The sequence below is a fragment of the Drosophila sechellia genome, chromosome 3R, assembly GCF_004382195.2.
Source record: "Drosophila sechellia strain sech25 chromosome 3R, ASM438219v1, whole genome shotgun sequence".
NCBI lineage: Eukaryota > Metazoa > Arthropoda > Insecta > Diptera > Drosophilidae > Drosophila > Drosophila sechellia.
In genome coordinates, this window is record NC_045952.1 from 19,826,174 (window position 1) to 19,841,958 (window position 15,785).

Consider the following 15,785-nt stretch of genomic DNA (forward strand, 5'->3'; position numbering starts at 1 on the left):
GGTTTTGATCCTGCTGATGGAAAAGGATTACGATATCCATATAACCAGCGATTGGAGTTTTTGAACTAAATGCATGAATCCCAATAAGATCCTTTATTCTGCAGCGCCAATACTCAGTAGTATAAGGCTGGCCAACTGTAATGGTGGAGGATTTAATGGCATCTAACTGCCCAATTGACATGACTTTATAAGTTTGTTATTTATTAAAGATTATAAGAAATTAATATAAGTAAATATTCGAATGTGTTAGTATTGAATTAAGAAGCAGACGAAAGATTCATTTGAACTTCTTTCCGCCCTTTCTCGTCGCAGGGGCATCCACGCTGGGCACCTGAACGGAGTAATACTTCGTGGAGATCCTGTTAAGAAAGTAGAGCCCCACCAGGGAAAAGAGCACACTGGTGGTGGCGCAGACACGATGAACTATTCCCGCAGCGGCCACCGTGAGTGACAGGCAGAATAGAATCTCAGGTAGCAGCTTGGCCTGGAAATCCTGACCAAAGACGACCATCTCCGCGTTGGAGACGCACGTGAGGCTCAGGATGAACACCCAGGAGAAGAGGTATCCGCCCAAAAGGACCCTCAGCTGCGAGTCGTTGAACCATTCCGAGCAGAAACGCAGTGTGCCAAACAGAACGATGCTCAGGAGGCCCGAGATGATGGAGGACACCAGGGTGCTCTTGCTGCTCATTGAGGCGGCTGCAAAGGTTCGGGGTTTAGTTTCTGTTGGGCGTAATTTCCTTGCATTTGCTTACACATATTACTTTTTCCACCAGCCGGCGTCTTTCATGTACGTGTAGCGAATTATCGAACTATCGAAACTGATAAATGATAATAATATGGGTATTCCAGTGTGTATCCACTTAACAAAGCTTATTAGCACTTATTCGTTTTGTAGCCTTTTTTTTACATACGCATTAATTTGAAAAATACTCGAATGAAAATTTGTGCTTGCAATAAAAATAAATATAAGGTATCGTTATTTAAAGACTGACAATGATAATTTTTGTTGATAAGTCATATTTTAAATCAATTGATGTGGCAACGCTGCGGCTTTCGTGGTGAATGGCATTTGTAGTAACAACATTGCATTTGAGCACAATTTTAATAAATTGTAAATAAAAAACGCCTCCGACATGTCCTCCGTGCTGCAGTTGGCGACCAGGACAGTCCGAAGTACCATTCTTCAAGTGCGCGGCGTGGCCACCACAATGCCAAGGCAAATAAAAGAGAGTGAGTTTACAGAGACCTCTGTGAAGTGTTTCATAACCCCTCAAATGTATGGAAATCTTTAAAATTAATTCTATTTTCTGTTCAATGTCATTTCCAGTTCAGGAGAAGCAGGAGAACAATGTAAAGATTATCGAGGGCGTTAATGTGGAATCACCGCGTGCTAACCTGATGCTTAAATCCGCCTGCCAGACCAAGTTTTGCCCGGAATGCACCTTGGGCCTGGACATCAAGCATACAGATGTGCTAATCCTGTCGCAGTATGTCCGCTCCGACGGCTGCATGCTGCCCAGAAGGATCACCGGACTGTGCCACCGGCAGCAGAAGAAGATGGGCACCCTGGTGACCATGGCCCAGAAGGCGGGACTGATGCCAAATCTGGCGCCCGAGTGGAGCAAAAGAGATCCCAAGAAGCGCTTCGGCTGGCGCAAGTTCAACAAGTACTTCCTGGAGTCCACAATTAAATACTAGTGTTAAATACAATAAATGTTGTTAATAGAAAATATGATTGTGGCCTTTAAATTATCCGGGAACAAAATTCATATTTATTTTCTTTTTCTATTGAACTGCCGCCTTTTTCGATATATAAAAAATACTCTTAATTTTAATATTACGACTTGCAATTATTTTTTTCAATATGTTCAGTGCGCCGTATTTTTTGCTTGACAAGTTTGGTCACACTGCGCCGGCGTCGCTTTTTATAATTTCTTTGTTTCCGCGGCTTTTCAAAGCTTCTGCATTAAAATGAGTTATTTAAGCAACGGCGACACAGTTCATGTGGAAGTTTGCCTACGAGGTAACGATGCGTGAGTATCACCCGTCCACAGATGGGATTTTCAATTAATTATCAATTTTTCCAGTCGCCCTAATGCAATTCGCACCAATGTTGAGACCGCCCTAATGACATATTTTCAGACGGCAAGAAAATTGCCTAGAAATGTGGCATTCCTGCCGGATCTCTCAGCTCAGCAAACTGAACAGGTGAAGTCTGTTCTCCTGGAGCGCGACAATGGCGGGGTGCAGCCTCTAAAGGTCGCCGAGACCAAATTTCGCTTCCATTTCTATGCCACTAGGCCGGAGGAAGGTCAACTTGGTCTGTTTTCGGGCGAAGAAGGCTCGGATGGCATCGATAGCATCGTTGCGGCCAGTCATGCGCTTCTGCCAGCCGCTCAGTTTGTCGGTCTGTGGGAGAACCTCATCTACGAGACAGGCCTCAAGGAAAAGGTGAGACGGGAGTATGCATGGTTTTCATTTATGGTTTTATCGAGGAAATCATTTTTTCCAGCTTCTAAAGTTTGCTCTTTCGGCACTGATGTTCTCTGAACACCGTGTGGACACGAATGTGATTGCCTGTAACCGACTGATACTGCTCCACGGACCACCTGGAACAGGAAAGACGAGCCTTTGCAAGGCCCTGGCCCAGAAGTTGGCTATCCGTACTCAAGGCAGCTATGCTTACACCCACCTGGTGGAGATAAACAGCCACAGCCTGTTCTCAAAGTGGTTCTCTGAGAGCGGCAAGCTAGTGGCGCAATTGTTTGTCAAGATTGCAGAGCTGATCTCCGATCCCAACAACCTGGTATGCGTGCTGATCGACGAGGTTGAGTCGCTGGCGTACGCCAGGAGTGCCATGTCTAGTAATGAACCAAGAGATGCCATGCGTGTGGTAAATGCGGTGCTCACCCAGCTGGATTCCATTAAGGCTTGTCCCAACGTACTGATCCTGGCCACATCTAACCTGGCTCAGACCATTGATCTGGCCTTCGTGGATCGCGCCGATATCCGACTCTTCATTGGTTATCCCGGCATTTCCGCTATCCGAGAAATATACAAGGGCATGCTGTCTGAGCTAATGTCGGCAGGAGTTGTGCAGCGCGAAGTTCTGGAGTCGGAGGACGCCGAGGAGGGTTTGCTGTCGCAATTGGCTGAGCGCAGCGTTGGGCTAAGTGGCCGCACATTGCGGAAGCTGCCGCTTTTGGCCCATGCCCAGTACACCAGCGGCGCTCTGTTCGAGTTGAACCAGAAGATCAGTCTATCGGACTTCCTGGACGCCATGTTGGAGGCCCTGGAGCAGCACTTGGCCGAGCAACGCCTACTGAAACTGGAGTCCATGGAGCAGCTGTAAAGCAAGACCGAGGCACAGACTGAAAAAATGAAATTACTAAACCCACTCTATGTTCATCAAATGCGATACTTTGTAAACTTCAATTTGCTGCTATGAAAAACAATCCGATGCAGAGGCACGGGTCCAATCCCCATTCTGTTTGCTGCTTCGTTTCATTTGCACACGACAGACGCACAGAGATTTTCCCATTTCTTTATCCGGCTTTTGATGTGAAAATCAAGCGTGAAATCTTGTTATTTGCTTGCAAGCCCCTACATCCCATCCACTGCCCACCTACTCCACCCTTCTTCACATCGATATGCACGGATATCGGACCCTACGCAATCTCAGCACTTTTGCCTCGCCTGTCCTTCACATTGGAGTGCAGGAGTACTCTCAAGTCCGGCACACAACGAAGCTATCGGATGCTGCTTTCCCTGCTGCCGAAGCATGGGGTGGTATGTTCGGTGGGCAAGGACACACCCACTATTTGCAGGACCAAGTGACGACTAATCAAATTTTTTGACGATTTGATTCTGTGTTGATGCTGCCTGTTGATCCGTATCATCCATTTGGAAGCCACTCAGTCAATCGCAGTCGTTGCCTTAGCTTAGTCGCATAATATTGAAATATGTATGTATGTAGGGTGAAGTGCAAGACCAACACAGAGTTTTGCCAAATTGAGTTTCCCTATCAACTGCTAATTGGCTTGAAAAGGATATGTAATTGCTTAAAATGGGGTGTGGTTACAAAATTAGTATTAATCAAAAAAAAATGTATTGTGAATATTTTGTTGAATATTTAAGTTCCAAGCACTCACTCTTTAAAGGTGTGTTGTTGCGGGGTGACTTTAATTAAATCAGGACAAATACCCATCCTTATTTGCTCATTGGATTGGATACTAGGGGGACAGGTGGTGGCAATAAACCAGAAGACAGTAAAAATAGGATGGGAAATGGCGCCATCGAATTATGTGAACGGATAGCTGCAGGGCTAATAAAATGTAGATGTGTGCTCAGGAGTGGGAAAGTGCGATAAACCGGATTCCTGTTGATGAAAATGTGATGCCATGCTCATGTGTGATTCCACCCATTGTGTCCTGCTGCCAGGACATATAAAATATACGAGGTTTATTAGTCACACGGCTACGAGTTCGTATCAGCATCTAAATGGCCAGCAGTTAAAGGAACCTGAAATGCAATATTTTCTATTTTTATAATGATGAAAGTTTTCTCTGAATATCTTTTATTTTCCTAGGCTTTGATAGTTTTTTTTTTTTTTTTTTCATTTATCCTGGAAGAGATTCCAGCTCATCGGTTCGGTTGTTGATTCCTACATTTAATGGTGAAACGCGTTGTTTGTCTGCTGCAGTCGTGTGTTACAACTTCTGTTTATTGTTTAACGTTTTATTTGGGCAGCAAGGACTACGATGAATAGACTTTGAATGTGGCATTCAGTGAGCTTCGCATGGTTCCATTTTCTCCATGCAAACAATTGAATGCGAATGCAAATGGGTAAATAGGCATCGTAAAACATTACAATTCCTCGCCGCAGGATATTAGCAGTCTAACAACAAGGCTGATTTTAAAGTAAAGTTAATTATAAATTTAATGTTTATTCGAAGGGTTTGAGAAATGGAACCTATTAGGTGGTAAAACATAGAGAATTTTCCTATCTAACATAAGATATGAAAACTGGCCTACAGCACGAGTGGATTCAGAGTTAACTTCGAAATAAATGTGAATATTTTTCGGTCGATTGGCATGCCTGAAAGTTGGATCCTGGATCCCCGCCGGAAGTTCCTTCCCTGCACAATCATGCGATTGCATGGAGAATTGAACCATTGATGGTTACGTTTATTTATGTTTTCCTTGCTCTGTGTGCTTCTGTGTGTGTGGCTGGTGTGTGTGTGTGGGAAGCCTGTAAGCAGCATTTTGCAATTGCATTTCAGCAATATGGAAAATTCCCATTGTTATCCAATGCGACTGCTGTCGATATTGTTGTTCCTGCTGTTTTTGTTGCTTGGGAGCAATTGTTTCTTGTTTATTGTTTGGATTTGTAAGCTTACCGTTTTGCGGCGTTAAGAAATTTAAATTTCCACCCAAGCAGCACAACAATAAATGAAAAACTGAAAAACAGTTGCATCTGCCATTAACATTTGCACAAAATACCTGAGTTTACCAATGGGCACCCAGAATATGTGATTGTTGTAAGAATGGATTAATATTTCATTTAGGCAATAAATTGCTGTTTGCAAGGCAATTAATTTTTGGGCAACATGTTTGCAATGCGAAAAAAAATTGACTTCCTGACCAACAGGAAAATTATCATATAAGTAAGTTTTCCAATTTGTAAGGTAAGTATTTACCTTAATTTAAGGCACTTAATTCAAGTTAGTAATCGCTTAATGCGTATTGTTATAAATCAGTAAATATAACTCAGTTAATTGTGAGTTACAAGGTTGCCCAAGGAACACCAAATTCCAAAATAACCCTTTTTGTATCTTTTAAATTTCGCTGTTCATAAAAGTTTCAATTCGCCAAAGTTCGATGCAGTTTAGATTTAATTTAAATTTTTGTGGTGGGCTCTGGCGCCAGACACTGTCGATATTGCGAAGCAATATTCCATTCCTCTTTTGCCCACAATGTGCAGCCGTTGCAAAAATATTCGCGGGCTAAAGAAACCCGAAATTGTTTAGTTATTGAAAAAGGGTCGTTAATTATGTATCTTTGGCCAAGAATTTCCACTGCCAACAAAAAATAATGGGAAAATATGGCGAAAAGCTCGCGCCAGCCGCACAATTTTCGAAAAGGAGTAACAACAAAGTCGTCCTCAATTTAATTTCACCCGCCACCGAAGCGCGGTTTCAATATTTTCCAGTGTTTTCACGTTTTTACAGAAATTTGTAGGAGTGGGGAAAAATTCTACGGAGTTTGAAAATGGATTGTAAACAGAATCGACTTTCTTAGCCCACAACAAGAACGTAAGTTCAGCATTAGATGCTCGCTTCCCCCTTTCGATCCTTGACAACCATCGTCAACTAAACTAAGTCAACCCAAAACATATGCAATGCAACCAGCAAATGCAGAATGTTCTCAAAACGTAAAAATTGTCAGTTTTAAATTAGAAATTATAACATTTTAAAAACTTATTGCAAGTCAATAGTGAATTGTGCTTTAAATAAAAAATCTTGGTAACTCAGCTTATAAAAGCGTCATTGAAAATCGCTTTTTCGAACATCTTACATTAAACTATATATATTTAATTGGAGATTTCTAAACTAGGAACTAGTTAAACGCGCTTTCGCATTTGTATGGCGGCGTTTGGGTGTGTGTGTGTGTGTTATTTATGCTTAGAACGTGACTGGAAATATGAAATGCAGCAAATGTGTTTACTTAAATGAAGTGAGTGAAAATTGACAAATACACACATAGAGGCGCACCCACACCAGTACGTTCTAAATGCAATGCAAGGGCGGCTGCAATTGGAGGCGTGGCCGGGTCACATCGACTAGCGAGCTTAGGGCACATGAGAAATACGCCAAAAATGGCTATGACGCTAATCCCTTGGACGGCGCATCTCACACACACAAATGCACAAGTACAGTGGGCACTCGTCCAAATCCGTTATCCACAACTCAAATTCTACGGAAAGGTGACCCCGAATCGCTTGGCACGGCTCATAACTTGGGCTTTTGAATGGCGATTTCAGGGAGAGATACCTCTAAACCTTTGTGGTTTTATTATGCAATTATATGCATTTGAATTTTTTTCTGACAACTATTTAAAAGATACACATGTCATGTAAAAAGGTGACCCCGATCAAACTTTAAGGTGCACTAACTGAGTTTTAGGATACAAAATTTTGTGGAATTTTGTGAGGTATTATTTTTTGGTAACGTGTTCCGACTGTGCTTCAGAATTGGACCAACACACACTCTGCGGAAATATGTCAAATTCAATAACAGCCAAGTGACGTGCTTCCTGGTCCGCACCCCTTTGCATTCCCCCATGTCCAGGATAAATCTGACGATGGAGAAGAAGGAGCAGCGACTGGCGCCAAAACTCTGGACAATGGTAGCCAACTCTGTGCGTCCTTACAACCGCTCATGCCCCTGATAGTCCTGCAGCATGGCCATTCTACTGGCCTTATAAAAATGTACGATTTTTCTTCATTTGATGAAACGAAATACAATTTCTCAACGAGCAACGCAAAAAAGTTGGTTGCAATTGCAATTTTCTTGCCAAATCAGCGCACGCTGCTCGCTATATATTGACATTTTTAAAAGCCAATATTTCTCCGACTTGCAGACCCATTGGGTTTTCTTTTCGCGGAAAAGTACGTCCAAAAGTTGGCTGTGCGGATTAATTTATTTGACTTCGGCAATGTATAAATATAAATCGAATGAGGCCCATGCACAAATGGAGACTAAAAACTGGAGCAGCGCGAAAGTTTAAGTTAACAAATAGAGTGCTCTTAAATTTGCAAAAGTGTCCTATTCTGAAATGTATGTATCTTAAATACCACCTAATTAGCTGACTACTCCAAGTATCCCGCATCGTATAATTGCAAGAAATATTTGCTGAAAACTTAATTTTAGGGCCGAGAGCGTGGCCCTTGTGAGCCATTGGTCACCTGCATTGCCCTCTAATTAGCTGAGGTGCCACCTTTTTCTGGCCACTGCCATTTGAGTCCCTGCAATTACACTGATTAATGACGGCTCGGCACCCACCACCAAGAATGCCTGCGGTTGCCCAACCCAATCACAGACGGTTCTAAATACTTGCTGCACAGTGTGAATAAGAAACCAGTGAACTGGCAATGACAGTCGAAAGGAAACTTTGCACTCGCTCAACTCTGCCAGGCGAAAACTGCCAGCGCAAATGAAATTAGTCGAAACTATTTGGGCATTTCCGTGGCAATGAGGCGGGTCATCCCAGCACAGCCCATCCCATCCGCTCCTCCACACCCAATTTCCATAGGCATCGACATCCGCATCCTCAACCGATTTTACATTCACACCGGACTGGCAAAGTCAAGTTCGTGACGCGCGTTATTTCTAATTATATTGGGGATGGCTCCAAAGGACCACGCCTAATTCTTGCACTGAGCAAAAATATTATACACTTGTGTATGTGATTAAAATGATTAAATTCAGAACGAACTCTAATGTTTAAGACAACCTTTATTACTAAATGTAAATATTTAAGATTTTAATTTTTATAAAACTTTTTTTCAGATTCAGGGACCTCTTATATATTTTATGATATATATATATTTATATAACGACTTATAATTTTAAGCCCAATTGCTTGCTGTTTAGAACCCATCCCGCCCAGACAGTTCCCACTTTCATTTCCATTTGGTCGTAAGCCCACTTTTTTCCTTGATTCCTATTTTTTAAGTAATTTTAATTGAAAAAATTCTTCAATTTTGCCATCCATCTGACTGGCAGCTTGATCCACTGGTGTTGACCCACCACTCCTGCCTGCTTTCTCCTATCGGCCGACAGCCGTAGAAATGTAATTAGCCTGGCCCAAACCCCTCCGCCCGCAAATCCATCCGCCGACTGTTGTCTGTTTGTGTCAACTTTTCAATTAAATATTCATAAAAAAAATGCAATTTGCCAGCCACTTCGCTGGGCGGAAAGATATTTCGAAATTACTTTTAAGTGCTGCATAAGGTCACGCAGCGTGTCTAAAGGGGATTATACGAATGATTTGAAAGTATGGATTCTAAATGGAATGAAAAAAGATAATTTCGTATTTGCAATTAGTTAGCAGTCAAATTGTTCCTAAGTGTGAAGTTATCTTTTCTAGAACGATTTTGCAGTTATTAATCTAGAACTTTATTGAGCCGCCGATCTGCGTTGCCCAAAAATCTAGCAATTTAGTTAATAACGTATTCGGGCGATCTCTAATTAAATTGGTTCGAAGGTGCGAAATTCAGGTGAATCGCAAGGGTTTCGGGGAAGTCGCTAATTGTAAAAGCAGCAATGATTTGTCTGGCATCTGGCACTGGCCCTTTGTGCAAACGAAATGGCGATAATTAATCATTTCTACTGCGGTTAGTTGACCGCTCTTCGATTTGTTCCATGACCTGCGCGAATCGCGGTAATCATTTGAGCTACTACTTTAATTAAAAACCACAGCTCTGTACGGCAAATGGCGTAAGTTATTGGCTGGCGATGATTTGCTCCTTTTGTCCACACAATGTCACTGCCACATGATGTTGGCCATTAAATTGTGGCCATAATCACAAAAGCCAACTAATTCACGTACATTGTGCGCAGAAGGGCGAAGAATTTATACGAGAGTTGCAAGAGCTGCCAAAAATGGATTAATCGAAATTAAATCGGGATTAAAAACGTATTTTTCTTACTCACATCCGACACGGTGACCAGTGAGATGTTCAGGAACATTGTGGCCTTGAGTCGACTAGGCTGTTGAGCCCTCTTGATAATCAGGATCAGCATTTTACGATACCGCAGATCAGCACGGAACCAGTCGTGGTTATAGACCGCTTTCCCGATCTGCTCACTCTGATTATTATATATAATTTAATATAAAATATAAAATATATATAATAGAATAGTATTGTATTAAACTTACCGCATCAACGAGCCTCTGAGCATGGGTGGCAATCATGAAGACCTGAACCATTGCACAGAACAGGAAAAGCACGAGCATTACCAGGTTGTCGATCTTGCTGCCGATGGTCATCTGGAAACCCACGAAGCAGATGGTAAAGGACGAGGACACAAAGTTGGACAACAGCGATACACCGAATATCTCATTGATATCCTGGCAGAGGTGGATCAAGCTCTGGTGATAGGCCACCGTCGCCTGGAGGAACTCCAAGTCGCGCTGAAATGGGCCAATACCCGCAACATGTCCCTCGATGTGAGCGGAAAGCCGGATGAAGTGCATCACCACCAGCGTGACCAGGGCGCACATTAACATGTCCGCTGCTAGCTGACCGGACAGACAAGCCTGACCGGCGATATTCTGTGAGATGTACATGAAATAGTAGCTATATCCGGTACTCCAATCCCAGGGAACCCAGCAGTAGTAGGGCAGCATCCTCTCAAATTGACGCATTCCCAGCCAGAAATCACAGACGAGATAGTAAACGGCCCAATAGAGGTTGTACGTCCAGATCAGCACCATGTGCATGCCGAAGTAAAATTTGCTATATCGGCTATAGCCACTTAGATGATACCCTATATTATAGGGTTCTTGTTGGGCCAAGCCTTCCGGGTGCAGTTCTTCCAATCGGCTGACCACTTGGGTGAGTCTCTGTCTCTGCCGCGAAATGTACCAGATTTTGAGGTCACCAACGATGACAAATCCAATGAACGATAGATTCATGGTGGCCTCCAGAAAATTGCTACCTTTGCCGATCGCCAGGAATACGTAAATCAGCTCCGAGACGAGCACTGTGTTCAGATTCACCATCTGGGCAATGAAAGTCCAGTGCAGCAGGACCTCCTTCCACTTTTGACTGTACTTGTGATCGTAGGCCAGCATTCCAATCGATAAATAGAACGCATTGGCATACTTGAGAAAGCTCTGCAATGGAATGGCCTTCAGTTTTTCCTGCTCCTTGGCACTTTGAGTATCCTTCTGAGCCGACATGTTGTAATTGTTAATTTTCCGAGTCGTTGGCTCGCTTTATATACACCCAAATTAATGTGGAGACCAGAACGGGGCGATGTCGATGATTTAATAATTTACTATTGCCACACACACTGGACAATTGGCACGCCCCCTTGATTAGCATGTACACGGCGAGCATCTCTCAATTAGGGCGTTGTGAACCCGTCAGTTGGTCGTCCGGGGGCGTGGTTAATTGGGCCTAACTCGAAATCGATGACTCCCACGATTAAGTGGCTTCCAGTTGCTCACAAATGTCAGCGATTAGTTCGACCTCGGGTGAACAATCGAATGGACAAATGCCTAAACATTAATGGTCTCATTTCCAAACAAATTGGTTCAGTTATAAGGAATTGTAATATACTATTGTGCATCTGTAAAATCTATAAATATATCCATTATTTAATAAAATGGGAAAAACCATTTCTTCCATCGTTAGTATAGTTCGTACTTCATGCGTAATCTAGATCTCTGCGGCATTCATTTCGTTTATTTTTCTTCTATATGCAGAGAATATTTTGTGCTTTTGAACATTTATTGTTCATGTTTTGTTTTTCTTTGGGATATCTCAAAGTATTTGGAAAACCATTTATGTGTTGTCTTAGCGGCTGCATTGCATTTGTTTCGTCCTTGTTTTTGCTCCTTGACACACTTGCCTGGATGATGGTGTGTGTCAGTGACACGAGTCCTTTGCTTTTTGCCTATTTCCTGTTTACACACATTCAGTTGGCCAAAAGGATGTGTATGCGAATTGCCATTTCTTCTGGCCAGATGACACCCGGTTTATGTCTGGATCAACTGTTTTGCTGCCTTCGAGTAATGCAAAATAAGCTGACATTCTTTTCTGGATGTTTATTCGCTCGTTTGCTTCTAATGCAAAAAGTCCTTGGAATGCTGCAATTAAATTCGATTCAGAGCAGACTATCCATCTCCTCAGCCACTTCCAGAATCAGTATCTGAATCTGACTAGCTGACCTCATTTGCGTATCGCATTCCTAATGAAATTTACATGACTATTTCGCAGCAGCAATGTTAATGAAGAGCATTTATACACAGCTGCTTGTATATATATATATATATATATATGTACTATATGTATGGAATATGTGTGTTTTTTGCCATGCGAGATTTATTCTCAAATGCAATTAGCATTTTAAATTCATCCCATGCGGTGCACAATTTTTCACTCCTTAATGGCATTTGTAATGTTAAACCAAAATTAATTTAATAAATTGTTGTTGCCGTCTGTCAGTTATGTAATATTAATGCATTTCTATTTGCCATTTGAAGTTTTTGCGGCCAGCAACCATTTTCCGAATGTTTAACCATTCAGCATAGAAAAAGTGATTGGAAATAATTTAAAATAAAAATGTACTTACAGCAGATTTTAATGATTTTAATTATTTTATTTAACTAATTGTCGACAGTTGCAGAAAAAAAGTTAATAAAGTACGGTTTTGCATGCCGAAGTAATGCCGCAAAGTAGATTGCACATTATTTGTGAGTGCGCTGGGAAAACCATTATTTTGATTAAGAATAATTAAAGAAAAAAAACGCAATCTAAATATATTCCGATTTCAGATTTATTCGGCATTATGTTATTGATATAACACAAGCAAGCTGATATATACACACTTTAAAATGCACTTTACTTTGAGCTTCATTTTTAGGTAAACACTGGCTCACATGTTGGGAAAAGCAGCTTTCCCTTTTTTCGCCACCCCGTTTCCAGCTAATACTTATGCAGATTAATCTGCATACATATAGAAAATATATGCTATATATATAGCATATAGCATATGTATGTATGTGCCCCTCGGCTGTGGAACAAGGTCCTTGAGTTTCCGTTTGCATTTTGGGGCCGACCCTTTTGGACGGGTTTATCTACGGCGAGGGCCAGAGACAAAAAAAGGGGTCTGTGTGCCTATTTCCGCTCCCTTTCCTTTACTTTACTTTCCTTTTTGGCCCCAGACCCCCAGTAAACAAAGCAATTATGTGCAATACGTGCATACCATCAGATATTTACAATTGCACCAGAAATTATAGCACTTAAAACTGGAGTGCAAATAAAACAGTTTTAGCCAGTATATCCAAAGAAATGCCTTCACAAGCACACTTGACCAAATTGAAAAGTCCAAACTATTCAAATATTGTGCGAACTCAAATGCAGTGCCACCATTTTGACCTCGATTGTACGTGCATCTACATTGAGTATAAACATTTTCATTTGTTTTCGTGTGTGTTTGCTGGAAATTCTCGTTGTTGGTAAGTTTGTTGCAATGTTGCATATTATCAAAAACATTTGTAGCAGGAAAACACACAGAGCTAGATGAGTTTGAGTTGGTCGAAGGGCTGCATTTTTTCGGATGAGGATATGCGGTGTGTGTATGTATATATTTTGGCTTCTGGCGCTTTTGAATGTTTGCCAAATGTTGTTGGCTTTGGCGTAATTGTTACACCAACACTGAAATGTGCAATGATAAGGCCGCGATGTGTTTTTATTTTACCATCGCCATGCTGTTTTTTCCAACCCATGCATACACCTCTATTATTTTTTCGACCAGCTGCCATTGCCCTTTTGCTGGCAATGTGCCACATTCTGTGGCAGGGCACACATGCTAGGGGTGTTCCCCATTCCCCACCACGTGGCCAGCGTAATAAACCTAATTTGAGTTGAGATGTTGCGAAATCTACACTATTGAATGGCATCCAAATAACTTGTTGAAAGTATTTCACATTAGCGAGTCGATAAATTATCATAGTAATGATAATAATCGCACGCTAGCTTTGAACACATTTAAGTTTTAATGTATATAATTGGCTTTAAGTTGACTGTTTGTACTGCATCTATGAATATTTTATGCCACTCTTTTTGTTTCCAGCGAGATCTGACTTTGCAACACCTTGTGTGATTTAATAATCCTAACGTGGGCACGCTCCAAAAACAAGTTGCCCCATATATTTCAACCCATTCAGCAGCTGCCTTCAGTTATCCAAACTTTTTTCCAGAGAAGAAAAAAACTTTCGTGCACCCAGTTTATTGGGCTTTTACGTGGGCGAAAGAGCTGCCACGTCTGAGGGCTAAACTCGATTTTAAATGCATTTTTCTGGTGTTTAACTAATTTGGTTAATATTTTGCAAACGCGTTCTGAATTCGACTGGGCGTGCAAATTGCCAGGCGGGGATGGTCGGTGTTTGGGTTGGTATGTCTGCCAGCTGTCGACTTCTTACAATGCGTGTCCTTGCAAAATTGGAGCAGACACATAGACGGATGACTTTGAAGTGTGCGTGTGTGTTTTTGAGCTCTGTTGTGTTTTGATAAGCGACAAATCAAATCAAACGAGATAATGAGTCGGAATGAAATTCCCTATGTGTGCAGCCAATGAGCCGTGCGCTCAAGCAGGCAAAAGATTAATGCCTTAATGGCTTTAATTATTTCCCCATCAAATTAAGAATCTCCATATTTTCAATTCTGTGGCACCTATTGTGCAAAGCCCGGCAAATTCGGTGCGAACTTGTCTAATACCCAATTTGGGGACAGCAACAAAAACTGCACACCATTAGTGGCATTATTAGTAAGCATAACAAATTATCGCCATGACCCAAATTTGCAGGACATGGACATGCAGCTTCTCCCCGGAGAGACGAACAGCAAATTATTGTTTAAATACCCTGCAGTTGCGGGTTGATGTTTTTGAGTAGGGATGAAATGTGGAACTACAGGGTATTAACAACCACACACTTATATATACATATATGTTTAATATATGCACAGATACAGTCTGCAGAATGCATTTTGAGGGGCAAATACAATGGCCAGATAAACAAAGCCCGGCGTCTGTCTGTGGTCCAAATTTGCATAAATTAAAGAGCAGCATCGGACTTTGGCATATATTTCCAACAATTGACCTAAATTGACCGTAGTGCATGCATACGAAAAACTAGAACTACAATCAATGGGCTACTATTTACATATTGCTAATCCATCAAGCCTTTGGACAAATATTTAAAGTAACCTTCCTGCGGTAAGTCCCTTGTAAAACACACTTGGAATTTAAATGAATCCTTCATGTATATATATATGTGTGTGTGTGTGTGCATGTATGGGTATATTATATTTGTGCTTGAGCAGCCAAGCAAATTAATAATTATTCTATGGTATGCACATAATCATCATTATTGTCAGGCTCATTTGACAGCAATGTCATTTCCAGTCTCATTCGATATGATATCATCCCCCCACCCAACTTTACCCCCAAAGATTTTCCCACCCACCCATGGCCACCATCACGTATGTACAAATAAATTTATAGACGTGCCATACCCACATATGCATATACTTGCACACAAATATATATATTTATATATATTTTTGTCACAGCTTGACTTCAGTTGCGAAATTGGCTGCACTTGCGACAAGAGGCAACCTTTTTGTAAATATTTCATTCTGGTTTTATTGGTCTGTGGTCAGCTCGTTTCTGAGGTTATAAAGTTAATGAATTGCATTTTGATATGTGTTGTGGACTACCGCCTCAATTTTGAACCCTCCGTCCAATACCCCGCTTCCAATGCCTTGGGCTGCCTTTTGGACTTAATAATCCTTTAAAGCGGAAGCCTCGCCAGAAAATCGAACGAAGATTAAATTATATCTAGTTACTCTAGGATTCGCAAGGTGATGGGAATGGGAGGTGGTTTGGTTGCAGCATTCTGAAAGGGTTGCAAGGATTCACCCGACGCACACGAAAGGACACACCTGCACACTGCGATAAGCAGAGGGGAAATCCGCATTCGACCGG

The 15,785-nt window shown here is 41.7% G+C and overlaps 4 protein-coding genes across 4 annotated transcripts; 2 read left to right on the top strand and 2 right to left on the bottom strand.

Moving 5' to 3' along the window:
* Nucleotides 1–174: 174 nt before the first annotated feature.
* On the bottom strand, nucleotides 175–861 carry LOC6607249 (protein KRTCAP2 homolog). Its single transcript, XM_002031992.2, has 2 exons — nucleotides 756–861; nucleotides 175–699 (listed from the first exon to the last, which is right to left on the bottom strand). The coding sequence occupies exons 1-2, from the start codon at nucleotides 757–759 to the stop codon at nucleotides 278–280; spliced, it is 426 nt and encodes a 141-aa protein (XP_002032028.1). The 5' UTR covers nucleotides 760–861; the 3' UTR covers nucleotides 175–277.
* A 188-nt stretch (nucleotides 862–1,049) lies between these two features.
* LOC6607250 (28S ribosomal protein S18a, mitochondrial) lies at nucleotides 1,050–1,738 on the top strand. The gene is made up of 2 exons (XM_002031993.2): nucleotides 1,050–1,233; nucleotides 1,331–1,738. The coding sequence occupies exons 1-2, from the start codon at nucleotides 1,137–1,139 to the stop codon at nucleotides 1,699–1,701; spliced, it is 468 nt and encodes a 155-aa protein (XP_002032029.1). The 5' UTR covers nucleotides 1,050–1,136; the 3' UTR covers nucleotides 1,702–1,738.
* Nucleotides 1,739–1,878: 140 nt separating this feature from the next.
* Nucleotides 1,879–3,488, top strand: LOC6607251 (pachytene checkpoint protein 2 homolog). Its single transcript, XM_002031994.2, has 3 exons — nucleotides 1,879–2,036; nucleotides 2,091–2,454; nucleotides 2,516–3,488. The coding sequence occupies exons 1-3, from the start codon at nucleotides 1,975–1,977 to the stop codon at nucleotides 3,353–3,355; spliced, it is 1,266 nt and encodes a 421-aa protein (XP_002032030.1). The 5' UTR covers nucleotides 1,879–1,974; the 3' UTR covers nucleotides 3,356–3,488.
* A 6,055-nt stretch (nucleotides 3,489–9,543) lies between these two features.
* On the bottom strand, nucleotides 9,544–10,971 carry LOC6607252 (putative odorant receptor 85d). The gene is made up of 3 exons (XM_002031995.2): nucleotides 9,946–10,971; nucleotides 9,720–9,875; nucleotides 9,544–9,659 (listed from the first exon to the last, which is right to left on the bottom strand). The coding sequence occupies exons 1-3, from the start codon at nucleotides 10,969–10,971 to the stop codon at nucleotides 9,603–9,605; spliced, it is 1,239 nt and encodes a 412-aa protein (XP_002032031.1). The 3' UTR covers nucleotides 9,544–9,602.
* Between the last annotated feature and the right edge of the window lie 4,814 nt (nucleotides 10,972–15,785).

Excerpts from the sequence above, each read along its gene's own strand:
- LOC6607250 (XM_002031993.2), top strand. The coding sequence starts at position 1,137 with ATGTCCTCCGTGCTGCAGTTGGCGACCAGGACAGTCCGAAGTACCATT. Across the intron at positions 1,234-1,330 it reads GCCAAGGCAAATAAAAGAGA|TTCAGGAGAAGCAGGAGAAC; the intron begins GTGAGTTTACAG and ends TGTCATTTCCAG.
- LOC6607251 (XM_002031994.2), top strand. The coding sequence starts at position 1,975 with ATGAGTTATTTAAGCAACGGCGACACAGTTCATGTGGAAGTTTGCCTA. Across the intron at positions 2,037-2,090 it reads TGCCTACGAGGTAACGATGC|TCGCCCTAATGCAATTCGCA; the intron begins GTGAGTATCACC and ends CAATTTTTCCAG. Across the intron at positions 2,455-2,515 it reads AGACAGGCCTCAAGGAAAAG|CTTCTAAAGTTTGCTCTTTC; the intron begins GTGAGACGGGAG and ends CATTTTTTCCAG.
- LOC6607252 (XM_002031995.2), bottom strand. The coding sequence starts at position 10,971 with ATGTCGGCTCAGAAGGATACTCAAAGTGCCAAGGAGCAGGAAAAACTG. Across the intron at positions 9,876-9,945 it reads CTCAGAGGCTCGTTGATGCG|AGTGAGCAGATCGGGAAAGC; the intron begins GTAAGTTTAATA and ends TATAATAATCAG. Across the intron at positions 9,660-9,719 it reads CACTGGTCACCGTGTCGGAT|CTCTTGCAACTCTCGTATAA; the intron begins GTGAGTAAGAAA and ends CATTTTTGGCAG.